This window comes from Crocodylus porosus, unplaced genomic scaffold (assembly GCF_001723895.1).
Source record: "Crocodylus porosus isolate Cpor-Errol unplaced genomic scaffold, CroPor_comp1, whole genome shotgun sequence".
Taxonomy (NCBI): Eukaryota; Metazoa; Chordata; order Crocodylia; family Crocodylidae; genus Crocodylus; species Crocodylus porosus.
In genome coordinates this window covers 1,370,320-1,388,259 of record NW_017728918.1, presented here as the reverse complement: position 1 = coordinate 1,388,259, position 17,940 = coordinate 1,370,320, and the positions used below count along the sequence as shown (strand labels likewise).

Genomic DNA, 17,940 nt, shown 5'->3' with positions numbered 1-17,940 from the left:
ACCTGTTCAGCCTCCACAAGAGAAGGCTGAGGGGGGATCTAGTGGCCTGTTACAAACTAGTCAGAGGGGACCAGCAGGCGTTGGGGGAGTCCCTGTTCCCCCGAGCACTACTAGGAGTAATAACGGGCACAAGCTGTCAGAGGGTAGATTTAGGCTAGATATGAGGAGGTGCTACTTCACGGTCAGGGTGGCTAGGATCTGGAACCAACTTCCAAGAGAAGTGGTGCTGGCTCCTACTCTTGGGGTCTTGAAGACGAGGCTAAACAGTCACCTTGCTGGGGTCGTTTGACCCCACTACTTTTTCCTGCCACAGCAGGAGGTCAGACTTCATGATCTGCTCAGGTCCCTTCCTACCCTACCAACTATGAATCTGTTCGTTTATAATTTCCCTCTGCTTGTGCATATTGATTCAGTTCTCTCTCTACCTACTAGTAGTTTTGTCTGGCCCCCAGTTCTTTGGTTTGTTTATGAGGTCACGTGGGACTTTTGTCAAAACCTAACTGATGTCCGGATACAGAATGTCCACTGCAGTTATCCACCTAATAACTTTTGAGATGGAGATCAGGTTTGTTCAGCATGATTTGTTCTTACTAAATCCATGCTCGCTGCTTGTGATCAGCCTTTTCTCCTCCAGATGCTTGCAAATTACGTCAGCCAGTAACTTCCCAGATATTGAGATGAGGCTGACAGATCTGTAATCCCGAAGTCCTCCATTTTGCTTTCTTTAAAGAGAGGCAGTATGTTGTTCTTTTGTCTAATTCTCTAGTACCTCACCTGTCTGCCAGGACTTTGTAAATGTTATCATCGAGGGTTCGGATATCTTCTCTGCCAGTCCTTCAGTACTGTGGCATGAAGTACATCAGTCCCTGATTACTTAAATTCATTCAGACCTATTAAAACTCTATTTCTTTTGTAATTTCAACCCTCATTTTATCTCTTTCCTTATCCATATAGTTTTTATTAGGTGTCTGGATTAAGCTTAATATTTGGGAAGATTGAGGCAAAATAAGCATTGAGTAGCTCTGCCTTCTTTGCATCTTGTTTTAAGAGCTCACTTTAGCTATTTATCAGTGGGCTCACAGCTACCTTGGTCTTTCTTTTCTGGCCAACATATTTACAGAACCTCTTTATGTCTTTAACTTTCCTCACCAAGAAAAGCTCATTTTTTTACCTTTGTCTCCCTGGTTTTGTCCCCACAAGTCCTTGCTATTCCCTGGTCCACTTCCTTGGTGACCTGCCCATCTTTCTTTCTGCTTTTGAGGCATCCTAGAATCTCCTTCTGCACCCACATTGGTGTCTAGCCAATTCTTCTTGTGCTTCTGTTGTCAGAATGGCTTCTTGTTGGACTTTCAATACTGTGCCCTTTAGAAGTTTCCAGCCCTCCTGGGCCTCTCTATCCTCCAGTCTGTCTTCCCATGACACCGTGCCCACTATCTGAGTCGGCTAAAATCTGTCTTTCGAAATCCGGTGTCTTTGTTCTGCAGACATCATATTTTTGCCATCTCAGGACCATGTATTCTATCATCTTGTGAGGGCCACCTTCCAAGTTTCCCATCACCTTCACATCCTTCACCAATTCTTCCCTTATTAGTTAGGACAAGATCCAAGATAGATGATCCCCTAGCCATATATACAGCTTTTGGAACAGAAACTTTTGTTCCACGTAAGTTAGGAACTTGCTCAACGTTTTATGTTGCCTCTATTATTTCTTTAGCAGATATCTGGAAAATTGAAGTCTGCGTTCAGCTACCATGACATAAGTTTTAGATAATTTTGTCATCTCTTTGCAGAGTGCCTTGTTCACCTCTCCTGATTTGGCAGTCTGTAACTTTGGCAGGCCCCACTATTATATCACTACTGTACCTTTTCTCTTTGTCCAAATAAATTCCAGTATACTACCTTCTTCCTCTGGAGCTGGGGAACCAAGGTATTTTTGATATATAAGATGTCATCACCACATTTTCTCCCAACCCTGTCCTTCTGAAACCGATTATACCCCTCGGCGTCGATGTTCCTGTTGTAGCTGTCATCCCATCAAGCCTTTGTAACAACAATCAGATTGTTGTTCTTTTCATGCGACTTCCGGCTTTTCTTGTTTGTTCCCCATGTTTCTTGCCTTTGGATGTATGTATTGGACATATTTTGTGTCTTGACCTATTTGTTTCTCTCTTGCATCCTGTATTGGTTTCATGTGGCCTATGGTCCTTTCACTGAATAGAGCTGCTGCTTCTGGTCCTTTCCCGTCTGGATTTTTTTCTTTGATGCTGGAGAGTTTTGTTTTACTGTTTTCCCTGAAACCTAGCTGAAAACCCTCCTTATGAGGTTGGCCAGAGGATGCCTAAAGATTCTCTTTCCAGTTCTGGTCAAATGGATCCTGTTTTCTGATAGCAGTCCCCCTCCACAAAACATCTGCCCATTCTCAAGGATCCAAAGCCTTCACATCCACTCTGGTCTCGGCCATGTGCTGACTTCCATGATACACTGGTCTCTGCTGGGACCCTTTACTTACTGCTAGGAGGATTGCTGAGAACACAACTTGTGCTCCAAGTTCCTTAATCCTTTTGCCAAGAGCCTCAGAGTTTCCCACGATCTACTCAGTGTAATTCTTGTCAATATTGTTTGTGCCTACATGGCCAAGCAAGGAAAGGTAGTGGCTTGAAAGATGGTTGAGCTTTGGCAATCCTACTATGATATCCTGAATACAGGCTCCAGGCAAACAGCATACCTCCCAGCACCCTGCATCCAGATAAAAATTTGTATTTAGAGGGTGCTGGCCCCAGCAGCTTTACCTGGGGTCCTGGGGGCCACGGCAGGAATGCTGGCTGGCAGCTGGAGTGTGGCTCTGATCGGCCAGGATCCAGTTTTAGGCAGCAGGCACTGCCACCGTGTGCACTGCTCTGCTTTTTTCAGCATGGGGTGTTTTTTTTGTTTTTTTGGGTTTTTTTTTTGACCCTGAGATCTTCCAAGGTCAAAAGATGCCCCCCACGCTGCAAGGTAGCAGCGCAGGGAACGCCTGCATGTGTGGTACTGCAGGCAGGTCTGTGGCACCACATACTGCACATCTACACTCATCTGGATGCAGCCTTAGCATTTAGTTCATCACTTAATAAAAAAAAAATCAAGTCTCCTTTAAATATTTAGATTAGCAGTGGTTTATTTTGGTTCCTGAGAAGTCTGTTTTGGCTTTCAGTGCAAGTACGTACACAGCTTTTGTTAAAGAAGAAACCACAACTTTACTTTGTTTTCAGTATAATCATATTCAAGTACAACAGCTGTGGCTGCTGCTGCTGTACTTTTAGTCCTGAATCTGTAGGTGCTTTTTAGTCTTTGAAGTGCAGCTTAAGTTTACATAACACAGTCTTTTCATAGTAAAATGCTAGTTAAAATACAAATTCCTGCAGTAAATATACTGTAAATAACTTAAGTACTAAAACATTTGGATAATAAAAATCTCTGACTGTTTGACCCCCTGCCTGGAAAAAAATGGCAAAATGAAATTTTTTACATAGGCATTTTTGCCTTTTTACCCCCTTTGGAGGGGGGTCACTTATTGGTCCCAGGTTTTGCATATCATGTGTTTTCAGACGAGGCAGATTTTGTCGGAGTTCAGTAAGCGTCTCTAACTCTTTGTCTTGTACGATGTACTTCTCAGGTCCGACTCCTTGTCTGATGCTTCTTTGGGATGTGATTCTGAACCACCTGGTTCTCCCCTTTTTGCAGTTATTTTTCTAATGCGTATTTTCCCTGGAGTTTCACCTCTGTAGACACTAATTTACAGTTTAATTTTTGAGGGAAGCCAGAGGCAAGTAAAGTGAGGAACACAGGCTTTACAAGGAAACTTGCAACACCCATGTAATGCTCCGGTACTATCTCTGCCAGTAGCAGATCTGGGCAAAAGCACAAGTACTTGAATGCAAATCCTTCCTCAGGTGTTTTGGAGTGGAAGGAATGAATGCAAAGACCTTCTTGCTCAATTTCTTGTAGTTTATTTAATTTTTCTGGTATTAAAATGGCTCTGATTGAATTAGACAGTATAGCACTGTTAAATGTATCCTAAAATGAGAATAATTTTAAATTGGATAACATGACCTGATCCTATGGCGTGTGGGCTGGATCGAGCCTACAAAGTAATTTTTGGCTGAAGTCATTGGTAGCAGAAATTTGGCTGCTGAATTGAAACATGGCAGTAGTAGGGGCGGTGGCAACTTCATGCAAAGTGGAGGCCTGTCTTCTGAGAAAAATATGCTAATTTTAGCACTCCATAAAGGTTTTTGACCCCTGATTTTAAATAACTGATTTTAATTATAAGTTAAATTGGATGATGAAATCTTGCTTTCAATCAATTTTAAGCTTGATTTGTATTTATACTTTTTTTCCTGAAGAAAGGTTATATTTCATTGATCAGCAACTGTGAAGACGTGTTGATTTGCACCTACCTATAACCATAACACTAGATTGGTGTGTTTTGGTAATCACAGATATACTACATACGCAGGCAATCGATTATAGCTTAAATTCTTATTTTTGCACGTTCCAGTTTGTTAAAAAATGGAGAGAGCCACTTACTTACTAGACCTTTTTTACCCATAATTTGTGTGAGTTTGCTTTTAGGTTTGAAATCTAATTCAATTACATGGAGAAATCTAGTGTGTTACAATTTTAACTAAGTAAAACTACCTTAAAATGTTGAATACATAAAGAAAAAAGTTCGTAAAAATGTTTTGTATTTAGAAGTGATTTAATTAAACAAAGGATGTTTCCTTTCTAGTTATTAAATTAAACTTTTTTCCCCCTGGGACACGAGACTGGAAAAAACAAAACAAAAGTAGGGAAATGCAGAACTTGCCTGCTTGACTAGAAAAAAGTGACCCATAGGCACAGAAGAAATGAATCAGTAGCACAGTAACTCTCAATCTTTTAGAGTCAAGGCCCCTTCAAAACTTCTTTGAATTCAGTTACCCTCAGGTGAGAACCACTGAGTTCAGCTGAGGCAGTGGTTCTTAACTGGAGTGACTGCTGCTGGAGACAGGTGTAGCATCAGACAGGGAGGGAATGGTTATGGCAAGAGCATGCACCCCTACTTGCACTGGGGTTGTCTGATGAACTTAAAGCAGTCAGGAGCTCTCAGTTCTGCTGTAGGCCTTCCTAGTTTGATCCTGTGTGCTCTTCCCCAAAATGCTATAACCACAGCTTTCTCCCTGTAGCAGTTTTAGTTGGTGGCAGCAGCACCTGCTGCTGCACCCCTGAAAGGATCTCATAGCACCTTTCCATTTCTCTAGCATACCAGTTGAAAACTACTGTAATAGTATGATAGATTTAGGCTGTGAGCAAATACACATTTTACCCATCTTAAAAGGCCAGACCTGGGGAATGCCTGCTTAGGAGGCATTACTGTTAGGCTGTAACTTACATCTTAATGATCCTGTAACAATAAATATTAGTTAAAATTACACTGATTTTATGCCTGCTTCATTCAAGAGTTGGAATGTTTGTGCTACAGTTGTTTCGCTGCAGAATCCTGGAGATGTAGCTGTCGCGTGATGTCAGTTTATATCTGCATCCTTTGCTGTCAGTACAGTTGTTTCATCTATTTATGGTGTAGTGTATATATGTTTATATAAATGTGTGTGTGTGCATGCATATATAGTGTGTGTGTGTATATACGCACGTGTGCATGCACACACACACTTTTATGTGTATACACATTTTAATTTTTACATATATATAAAATATATATAAATAAAAATTTAAAAAGTGTGTGTACACACATTATATATGCACACACATATATATAAATAAAAAATTAGTAGTATGAATTCAGGAAGTAAATATAATTTAAAAATTATCCACTTAACCAATATAATTAGCGAAGGTTAAATGGTTAACCACTAACCCATACCTATTCCTGGTTTTGGGGGGTGGATCCCTGGACTGGAGCCTGCCCTGCTCTGCTGTAGGGGAAGGGCTACAGCCGCCTGCCTGTAGTAGCGTGGAGACCCAGGGGTTGTCCGCTGACCCACTCAGAGACGGATGTTGCTGGGAGCTGCTCCGCAGGGTGGCAAGCCTGCCAGGCAGCACGGCCCACGTGGAAGCCACGGGTGGCAGCAGCAGACAAAGGGCTTTCCCAGCCTGCTGCAGCTACCGGAGCACTGAGAGGGAGGGAGCTAACTAGCTGTGGGTACTAGTCGTGTGTCCCCCCCGCCACCCCCTTGCCCTTCCCTCACCCTCCTTACTTCTCCTCCTGCCTGCCTGCCCTGATCCCTTCCTGTTCCTGAAGCACCACACCACAAACCTTCCCCGCCAGGCTGTTTCCCATGTTAAATGTTCATCGGTAATGCATTACCATCATAAATATACTTATCATTTAAACGTTTAACCTTTCACATCCCTACCACGAATGCCATGCTGAACACTTGTAAAGTATTCCAGAGATGGCAGCTATACTAGAGCAGAGTATGATTGTAATAGCACTTGACACTTTTCTGAGCTGTCTTTTTAGACAAACTGCTAACATAAACTTTTTCACGAAGAAGGTTTGAACGCTACACTAATGTAATCATAGTACTATTTTTGTTTCAGCCAAGGAATATTGCAGGGCAATATGTGCCTATGAAGGTTTAAATGAAGATGAACTTACTTTTAAAGAAGGAGAGGTTATCCAAATAGTAAGTAAGGTAAGGCTTTCACAGTTTTTATCTGTGTAGTTGAAGTAATTAATATTAGCACAGGAAGGTCTCTTAATTTCCAGATCTGTTCTGACTAATATGTCTTGTTTAACGTGCTGCTGCTGATTGGTTTTATTTGAAAAGACCGGAGCCTATGCTGAGAGGTATCCTTGGTTATCCTTACAATGGTGTGCTAAAGCATTGTTTTTCAACCCATAGGTCACGACCCAAAAGTGGGTTGCAAGAGTATATGAAAGGGTTGTGAACAAACTTAAAAAAATGGATCAACAAATGGATTCTCCTTTAAAAGAGTAAAACATGGGAAACCTGCTAAAGGTTATAAAAGCAGAAAAATACTACAATTTTTTTTTTGGTGTGGGGGGTCCAATTTTCATTTTGGCAAGTGTTTCCCTCATAATTTTTTTGAGGGAGAAAAAAGCTAAGAAAGCGGGGAGGGTGGGGGCATTTGTCCTAGTGAGCTTCTTTTTAAATGAAATAACTTAATATTACACTCAGCTATTGGAATGTAATATTTTGATTTAAAAATATTATACTTCCTTTCTTGGTATTCATCTTCGCTTAGCTCCAAGTGTATTGGAAAACGTTTGGGATCTGAGAATATTTTATTTAACCAATATGGCTTATGGTGGACAAGCTTTGTTTACCCAAGGAATAAGATTTATTAGCCTAATTGTTTGATATTTGTGTGAGATGAAAAACGTCTTGCTAAGGTTAAAGTGTACCAGTTACACCCCTGTTTTGTTTTGCATGTTTTATTGTAACAAAGAAGATAAATCCTCTTAAGCAAGGGCTGAAATTCATTTGTTTGTGTTTAATTGTCTTCACTTACATAATTTCCCTCTTTTTAGCCACATTTTACTAGCTGAGATATTGGAGGATTTTCTCTTAAGTGAAAAATATGACGCATACTAACTCTTTTAATAATCCAGATTTCATGTTAATATTTGACATTGACAGAGAAATATCCTTTCCTTAAAAGGATTTTCAAAGTTTATGTCAGGCTACAGACAGATACTGCACTTTTCCCAGGATAATGCATCTTATTCTGTGAAAAAGTGAAGTAGTTTGGATGGCCATATCCATTGTCCTGGTGATAATGTATGGTTTATTGGGTTGGTTTATTCTGGGACATTGCAAAATATGTCTGAACAGGTATCCCAGGATTACATCATTGAATCAATGGCATAAAAGCAGCAGTGCATTCAGCTGCTCACTAGACCCCAAATAGAAAGTCGCTGTGTGCGCACACTAATCTGGAATGTTTCTGTTCTCGGACAAACACAGCCACGTTTAGGGGTGGACAAATGAAATGTCTGTTCCTAGTTCAAGAGAGACTGACAGGTCTTTAATGAAAAAATCAATATAGCTATCTCTATGATTTTCTTTCATTACCATATAGCATAGAAATAAATTGTAGCAGGCACTTAACTGATATCTTCTAAGAGGTCCTTTCCCCAAAGAGTTTGCTGTTCAAGCGGATAAGATGGAAAAAAGGTGAGACTGATGTTGTCTGGCCTTGGATAAATAAAAGCAGGTCTGGAGTGGACCCAGAAATAGACGCCTTCTACCCAGTCTTCTGAGTCCTAGTCCAGCCCTTTTCCCTGCACTGCTTCCCAAGTCTAGATTTCCTAAAACACCTGTCACAATGACTATAACTCAGTCTAGTTTTTGCTCTTCCTTAATGCTTTGGCAAGTCTTGTGACATTTTAAAGGTTGCACTTAAATAACCTTTCTATTATTTTTCAGTCTACCCATGTTTATTTTCCAAATGAAGCAAGTGGTTATAAGTTAGCAACTTAATCGGGATACACCTAATTTCTGAGCCTTTTAGAACCTCACATACCACTATTGCTGTACATTTTAAGAAGTTAATTACCAGAGTAGATGAAATTTTGTTTGCACTAGATAAAATACGTCACCTTTTAATAAAGAAAACCTGTACTGTTGAAAATCTACTGTGATTGCCCCATATGTCAGTGCTTCTGTGTCAGATTTGTAAAGATGGATGCCTTTTGTTTCGTATGTCAGGCCTACAGTTTCTTTGAGAGATGCTTAAGAGATTCAATTAAGACATAACAAGGTTTTAAAATTGTACTCACTTCATTGTGCTCTTATTTGGAACTGTTATGCCCCTTCCTTCATCCTATTCAGTGTGTGTACAAAGTGGCTTCCTTTTTGATTTTGGTTCTTTAATCAGATTGGTGCCCGTGATTGTACTTGTTCAGTTCCAGAAGTGGGCTTGGGGCCCTTTGTGTCACAAAGACCATCATTTTATCAGTTTGCAGTTTCTTTATGCAGTTCCTGGCATTAAGAAAACAAAAGAATAAACTCAAGATAGCATGAACTACACAAAGGAAGTTAAGGGGGGGAAGGGGAAAAAGTGCAGTAGATTTGTACATCTTGCCAGTGTCAGTTGATACCTGCCAGGTGTAGACATTAAGTTAATTATGCAGTAGAGATCTGATGAATTTTATCCTGGATCCCAAAAAAGCACATATCGTGCCACGTCAGCCACGCATAGCAGGATTCAAAATTTTGGGGATCTGGGATAAAATTCATTGGATCCCAGTTGTGTGATTGGTGTGCAATGTCCCCGAGTCCTGACTGCCTACATACCCTGACATTCATGTACTAGTCCCCAGTGCTGCCACCCCTCCTCCCTATCCAGTGTTGTTTGAACTTGTGAGTGCCTGGGATCCTGATCCATGTTCACTGGCAAGTTTGAAGCCCTGCCATGTAGCCTGGTGCATGGCTGTATTGCATGGTGCCACAGTGATGGGAGCCCATCAACTCCTCGTGGTCCAGCACCTTTTAAAAGCCCCACCATGCTGCTCTGCACATGGGACAGCACAGTTAAGCTGCAATTGCGCTAGTGTGGGGAAAGCTCATCATCTCCTGTCCCCTTTTGAAGTCCTACAGGCACAGCTGCATAGCAAAGCTTAACATGCCACATGTTCAAGTTAAAGCACCATATAAACCAGCAACAGAGACGTTCTATATAAAATGTGGAACATCTTTCCTTTCTGCCTTGTTTGCTATTTTATGGCACAATAAACTGAACATGTGGCATGTTACAGTTTGTGTGATTAATATATTAATTGTGCGACAACTGTAACATGCCAGGGGTCTTTGATTAAAAAAGACAGAGAGAGATATTAAAATACCTGGAAAACGTATTGATATCCAGGTTGTAGCCATATTGGTTTAGAGGCACAAGTTTTGATTCCTTTTTCCTCCTGGAAATAGCATGGGCACTGTATGAAAGGTGCACATAAAATATTCTCTGGCCTTTTAACTGACTGCAGTATCAAAACATCTGTTATGAAATGCACGAGTCTATCAAGTAACATGGTTTGTGCTGTAGGTAATACATATTCTGTAATTTTTTTTCCTGGAAAAATCTTTCAGTAGAGCTATGAACAGGGAAAAAGTGAACTGTCATTTGGATATGAGGCGGAAGATATTTTCTCGGAGGCCTAAAACTGGAAACTGTGCAAAAAAAAAAATTAGTAGGTTTCTCCCAGCTTCCGGAAGCAGCTCATATCATAATATAATTTTTAAATTGCTACATAGACGATGGTTGCTTAGCTGCCAGAGGAAGCATGTCTGTCTGTGCCAAGACTACCTCCTTACAGTGTGGAAAATAATGTTCAAATTAAAAAGTTCTTAATTCTGTTGGAAGATAAAAATATAAATTAGGTTGGCAATGTTTTTAGATGAATACAAGATTAAATGAAAAAATATATGATTAAATCTCTAACATCTTAACTCTTTCTGTTTACTTTTCTTTAGTTCCAAACTTCTCATCGTTATCATATGGTTTTCACTGTCTTGTTTTTTCTTTCTTACTCTTTTTTCACTCCAATTTTAAAATACTGTGTTAAATTTTATGAGTTGACAGAAGTTACTAATTTAGGTGCTTAGAATAGCTCTTTGTGTAGATTATAGCTAACCTCTAGCCTTCAAAATACTCAGTTTAAGATTGATGCAATTAGAAAGCTAAATAGAGTTATTTATGTGTATATAACTTATGCATGCTTAAAGAGTAGTCACCTGGATTTATTTTATTTTGTTTTTTGTATTGCTGCTTCCTTTAGTTCAGTGTGGTTGTGAATTTTGTGTTTTATATTTGATTTCCCTGCCAGGCCCTAAGCTTCTATTGCTAGAATGAGCCAAGTGTTCCTGTTAATACAAAGACATTTCAGTAGTAGTTTATTTAACTTGTATGGAGTGGTGACCCTTCTAACTTGGTGTGGTATATTAAATAAAGTCACTAAACCAAATAACTCAATTTACGTGCAGCAAGCCTTAGCAATATCTTACAGATCAGGTTTGATAAATTGAGGCCGTAGTCCAGGGGTGGGCAAGTATTTTGGGCAGAGGGCTGCTTACTGAGTTTTGGCAAGCCATTGAGGGCTGAATGACAGGCAGCCCAGGGCAGGTAAATATTAATTTTTTAAATTTTCTAGGGGCCCCACGGGCTGGATAGAATAGCCTGGCAGGCCACATCCAGCCCACGGGTCACATTTTGCCCACCCCTACCATAGTCTGTCAGATGTGTTTTTGTGACTTTCACCTTAATGGAACAAATGCATTTATCTGTCTACCTACCCATGTTTCTCTACTAAATGCAATGAATTGTCAACCAGTCTGAGGATGGGAATTTTCAGTGCAGTTGTATATGTCGAGTCTGTGCTTTATACATGAATTTCCTTTTTATTTCTGTTCACTCTTCCCTTCCAAGTATATACTCATACACTAGACTGCAACTTTTTAAAAAACTGAAGTTGGATAGTAAGCCATACCTTTTTTTTTTCTTCCAGTCTGTCAAAGCTTTCGCCACTCTCAGTTTTCCCAAGTAAATTTTAATTATTGAAACCAGATAATTCTTCCTTTGAAATTTAGCTAAAGCATTAGTTAATGTTTATAACAGCAATTGGATTTCATACCAGTATAATAAATATTTATGCATGGGTCTTTTATGTAGCTCAGTTTGTTCCATAAAATGAGTAGACGTTGAATAACACTGTCCAAATAAAAATGATATTCTTGTATGGTTTTTTTTTTTTTAGAATACTGGAGAATCAGGATGGTGGAGAGGAGAACTTAACGGTAAAGAAGGAGTCTTCCCAGACAACTTTGCTGTTCAAATACTAGAGTCTGATAAGGACTTCCCTGTAAGTTTGGGGGTTTTTTGTATTATCCTCATTCTTCACCTCCTTTCCCTTCCTTATCCCTTCACCTCTTATCATGTAATCATTTGCCAGACATAGATACAGTAGAAATATACCTGATATAGTTCATCACTTCATAATGTAAATACTGTGGTGCCATTTTTGCCATATCTTCAATTAAGCTTCCAAGCTTCCCCTTAACTTTAATTAAAGGAGGGCAGTATTAGGTAAAAAACTTCATTGTAAAATATGTAATCCTTGAACACTTCTAGATCTCCGTTTAGTCTTTCAAGTGAAATGTGGTGCTCAGATTTACTTGATCTGCTTAATATGGGCAACTATGATCTTCAAAAGGAAGAAGCTTTCCTGTACTGTTATTTCTTGTCCCATTTTCGTAGTTTCATAGACGTTAGGGGGTTGGAAGGGACCCTGGGAGATCGAGTCCAGCCCCCCTGCCAGAGGCACAAAGTCTGCAGGGATCGGATGATCAAGTTGTGGAGTTAGCACCATGTCTGAGACAATGCAGTAGTTGCACCATGCTCAGTTGTTGTTTTCCCAGGCCATGTACAGACATTCTCTTTCCCCTGGGAGTGTTGCTGCTCTCCCAGTGCAAACCATGAGTATGCAGACATTCAGGCTTTTTCTCCCAAAGCAAAAAGGGCTGCTCTAGGAAAAAAAATAACCTAAATCACTCCTAAGAGAGTTTCTTCTGGGAGAGCGAATGCCCATATACATTTTCTTCTGAAAGAAGCCACAATGCAATTTTCTAGCATCCCAGGGTGTTTTACTCTACTCTCCTTTTCCCCCACCCCTGCACCCACTCCAGGAGACAGAGTGTTGTTTCCTGGACTTTGCTGCTCCAGCCAAGCAGGAAGCAGAGCACACCCCTTCACAATCCCTGCATTATGAAACAGGAAAATGCAAGCTGGCTCGAAGCAGTCTGGGTCAGCCAGTTAGGGTGCCCTGTACACTGCTGTCATCTGTCTCAGGCAGACTAAGGGAACCTGCCAGACGCACTGAGATGTGCATGCATGGCCCCCCTGGTTGCATAGCAGCAGCACTGCAAGCGCTCTGCCTTTCAGAGGCTTAGCATTCAAATGTATGTCCAGGCATCTCTGGGTAAATTGTTCTACCAACAAAACTCGCCTGGGAGAATTCTCCCAGATCATTTGAATGCATGTACACAACCCCACACATTACTTGAGTACTGGAAGCAGGTATGGATTTATATAGAAATATTTCACATACGAGTATAAACTTAGGGTTATTCAATGTCAAAATAAATAGGTAGGTATTTCTGATGCAGAACCATTAGACTTGGACTTTTTCTGTGCTTACAGAAATACGAAACCAGTATGGTGATGCCAGCCCTGCTTTTCTGTTGTAGGCTTTGGGGGCAGAATCTTACTTATTTCCAGTCTCTGGCAAATAGGAGTAAATAGGATGAAATTAGGCATATTCTTAGGTGACATATTTAACTGACCCATTTTTTCTTGAAAAGGAAAATGGGCAGACATCTCAGGCCTATTTTTTTTTCTTTTTTCTGTAAGTAACACACTCATGCAAATCCAAAAGAACTTTGGTTGAACAAAAGTGGAGGGACACATTCATTTAATAGTGCAACAGGTACTGAACCCAGCAATTGCAGATGTCAGAACACATGATTTTAAGATCAGGGATCATGATCCTAAACTCCCTGTGCATCACTAAGTTGAAAGCCAGGTGACTGCGGAACTGGTATAGTCCTGAATCGTGCATGGACAGCCAGCTGATTTTTTTTTTTGTTCCCAGCCCCAGGACTGCACTGGAGTTTGAGATGTCATTGCAATCTGGGTTTGGGACTGGAAATCAGCTGATTATTGGTCTTAGCCCTGGGACCACACCAGAGCCCGTTCCAGACCTATGCGCTGGAATGTTAGAAATCTGCATGTGAAGGCCAGCCATGCACACGTTTTTTACTATACAGGTATTCTGAGATACCGGGATCGGAGAGAAGGTTCCCTGATTCTGAGTTGTTATGGGCTGGGGATGTCGGAGAACTGTGTTCAGCTGGGCTGGGGAGCCCCAGGTTGGGAAACTTTTCATAGCTTCCTAGATGTTTGGGTCCCCATACCCCCAAGTATGTTAACCTTACCCCGTAATTTGGAATCATTTGCAAATTTAGACAGAGTGCTCTCCACACCCTCATCCAGGCCACTGAAAGGCACAGGTCCAAGGATCGAGCCTTGTGGGACTCCACTGCCCATATCTTCCCAGAATGATACCAACCCGTCCACCACCACACTCGGTGCGACCCCCAAGCCAATTTGCCACCCACCTGACCATGTAATCATCTATGTCGTAGCAGCTCAGCTTATTTATGAGAATAAAATGAGATGCTATATCAAAGGCCTTCTTAAAATCCAAGTAAATGACATCTACCTTAACTCCTGTGTCTAAGCATTTTGTGACCTGGTCATAAAAAGAAACGAAGTTAGACATGCAGGACCTACCTGCTATGAATCTGTGCTGGTTGCCCTTCAGCATTATTTTTCAAGCTGCATTCCCACAAATATGATCCTTAATAATTTTTTCAAAGGTTTTCCCAAGGATAGAGGTGAGACTAACAGGTCTGTAGTTACTCAGATCCTCCTTCCTCCCCTCTTTGAAAATAGGGACCACATTGGCCCTTTTCCAGTTCTCTGGGACCTGACCTGAGTGCCAGGAGTGTTCAAACAGCTGTGCCAGCAGCTCTGCTATGACACTGCCAATTCCTTCAGCACCCTTGAATGAAGAGCATGCGGGCGTGCTGACTTAAACGCATCCAGTCCTTCCAAGTGTCTCTTCACCAAGTTGGTGCTAACAGTTGGTGGGCTGGTGTCCCTTATGTACCTGTTTCTGATCCAGTCGGGAGATTTGTCCTGATCTGTGTTCAGGAATACAGAAGCAAAAAATGTGGCTTTGCATTCTGACCCACAATACTTCAGTTTGCCCCTCCTCTGATCCCATCTTGATTATGGAAGATGTTGCTCCTTCATGTAGAGAGCCACAGTGTGGGCAGTGTGGTCCCCCGGGCTCGGTCCTCGGGCCTGCGCTGTTCAACATCTTCATCAGCGACTTGGACAAGGGGTTAAAAAGCACCCTGTTTAAATTTGCAGATGACACTAAGATGTGGGGGGAAGTGGGCATGCTAGAGGGGAGGGACAAGCTGCAATCAGATCTTACAGAGGTGGGTGGATGAGAACAGGATGAGTTTCAACACTAACGAGTGTACAGAGCTGCACTGGGGAGAGAACCAGCAGCAGACCTACAGGCTGGGGAACTCCCCTCTCACTAGCACAGAGGCAGAAAAGGATCTTGAATCATCATTGATGCCAAGATAAACGTGGGCCAGCAGTGTAGGGAAGCAATCAGAAAGGCGAACCGCACCTTGTCATACATCCACAGTTGCATCACGAGCAGGTCCAAAGAGGTGATCCTCCCCCTCTGTGCGGCACTGGTCAGGGCGCAGCTGGAGTACTGCGTCCAGTTCTGGGCGCCCCACTTCAGGAGGGATGTGGACAGGATGGAGAGGGTCCAGAGGAGGCCACTCACATGATCAGGGGGCAGCAGGGCAGGTCCTATGAGGAGGTGCTACAGGACCTGAACCTGTTCAGCCTCCACAAGAGAAGGCCGAGAGTGGATCTGGTGGCTGTCTATAAACTGGCCCAGGGAGACCAGCAAGCAATGGGAGAGTCTCTATTCCCTCCCGCACTACTGGGAGTAACAAGGAACAACGGCCATAAGGTGACAGAGAGCAGATTTGGGCTGGATATCAGGAGGCGCTACATCACAGTCAGGGTGGCTAGGATCTGGAACCAACTTCCAAGAGAAGTGGTGCTCGCTTCTAGTCTGGGGCTCTTTAAGAGGAGGCTAGATGTGCACCTTGCCGGGGTCGTCTGACCCCAGTACTCTTTTCTGCCTGTGGCAGGGGTCGGACTTGAGGATGTGCTCTGGTCCCTTCTGACCCGACCAACTATGAAACTTCCCCCTTTTCTCCCTACTCCATCTCATCTGTACAGCATATAGCCGTCAATGCTTACTGTTCGATCATGGGTAGTGTCCCACGAGGTTTCATTTAGCCCAACTAAAGTGAACTTCTTTTGCAAGCAGGACTGCAAGTTCCTCCTGCTTATTTCCCATGTTCCTAGCATTAGCGTAGAGACATTTGAGCCCCCGATGGGTGCCCTTGGTGCCCCCTGTCCTGATGCCCATTGGGCCTCTTAGTACTTACGTGGGCTGTTCTAGCATATGGCTCGTGGTTCTTTGATTGTAAGTTCTCACTGTGTGCGTCCCCATTCCGCGACGAACCTAGTTTAAAGCTCTGTATAGGAGGTCAGCCAACCTGTAAGAGAACAGACTCTTACCTTTTGAAGAGAGATGAAGGCCATCGTATTCCATGTCGGGTTGCAGGGAGCCCTGCAGCTCCCCAGGACCCAGCACCCCAGCCCAGCTAACAAGTTTCTCTCCACTCAACACCCTGAAAAAGGGGTGCAGCCTTGTGGAGGGTTGCAACAGGGACTTGGCAGCCTCTAGACACACAAAGAGCTGTCAACCAAGTCCTGCCATGCAGCTTGCTGGCTGCATGGCTGGGCTCCGTTGTCACGCATTCAATTTAAGGCATGATGGAAACCAGCCATAAACATATTCCACAAAATGTATAATGGTTTTGTGACTGATTTTTCCATTTTGTTGAGCCACTAATTGCCTGAACGTGCGGTAGGGTTACTGTTTATGGCATGATTAACAGGTTAACTGCATCTTTATTGCATAGGGCCATAGCACTATAGTTGTGTGGTAACTTGAAAGTTTTTTAAAATTTTACATATTGTTATCATCTGGTAACTGTTAACTTCTGTTGCTGGTCTTCTCAAGCCTCTGCACTTCTATTCTTGATGTAGTGCTTTGGCTCTGACAGGTACATTAGTGTAGGTAGCAAAATATTACATATGCCATAGATCAACTTAAAAATATGGAAGCTGCTTGTGTTAATTCTTAGAAGGTGATTCTAAGGTCCTTATCCCAGAATATCACCACTCGGGTTCCTTGTCGAAGTAAATACAAGCTATAATAAAAATAATTGGTCAACTCTCCTGGTCTTTGTTTTTAGCAACATTTTCAAATACCGGACTTTAGTAATATTGCCAAATTTAATTGGAATGATGCACTTTTGCTGCAATCCTGTTACTGACTGATTGAGTTTCAATAGGCTATCTAATGTATGTGAAAAATGCTTGCACTCAGATCAGCTTTTACCTCTACTACTGAACCTCATTGTCATGTTTACAGGTGATGTAAATATTTGTAACTCATCCTGTTTCCTGAACTAATAGGTTGCTAACAGGTGTGTGTGGGGTGGGGGGGGGGGAGGAATTCAGTTTGCACAACCCTGCACTCCGTGCAGCACATGCCCAGAAGAGGCATTGTGTTAGTCTGATCTGGAGAACTGGGTTGAACTAACATGCTTCCTTTTCTGGTACAGCATTGGGGGATTTTAAAGGGTTTTTTTTGTTTGTTTTCCACATCTGTCAGTGCTTATAGAAACTATCAGAAAATCTTTAACCAAGAAACACCTTTCAGTATTGATTCCGTACTGTGAAATTACTTTATATTTTTAGATCCAGTTTTAAAAATACTGAAACCAGTGTGGAAAAATGGAATGTTGTATTGTTTAGAATATGAGCATCAAGATTGCTGACTGATGGCCTAGATCCTACCCGTCATATGTAGAAGGTGGAATCATTTTGAATCAGATTTGTTTCAGTCCTCCTACAGACTGCTGTACACACATGCTGTGGTCTTTAATGTGGATTGGTTCAGAAGTCCATCTTTTGTTGTGCAGCTTTAATGATCAAGGGCATCCGTGGTAACTTTAACCCATTTTTCTTTGTGGAATAGTTAGAAAGATTTAATAGATTTCATAGACATTTGGGCTGGGGAGGATCATTGAGTCCAGCCCCCTGCCCCAGGGGCAGGAAGTCAGCAGGGATCATAGGATCCCAGCAAGATAAACATCCAAATGTGTCTTGAAGGCGTTCAAAGTGGGTGCTTGAACCACCTCC

The 17,940-nt window shown here is 42.0% G+C and overlaps 1 protein-coding gene across 1 annotated transcript in view; it reads left to right on the top strand.

Moving 5' to 3' along the window:
• Positions 1–17,940, top strand: part of CD2AP (CD2 associated protein) — a 95,262-nt gene that overhangs the window by 53,187 nt on the left and 24,135 nt on the right. The window contains exons 8-9 of the mRNA XM_019538096.1: positions 6,580–6,674; positions 11,759–11,863. Of these exons, the coding sequence (XP_019393641.1) occupies positions 6,580–6,674; positions 11,759–11,863 (200 nt within the window). The remainder of the gene's footprint in view (positions 1–6,579; positions 6,675–11,758; positions 11,864–17,940) is intronic.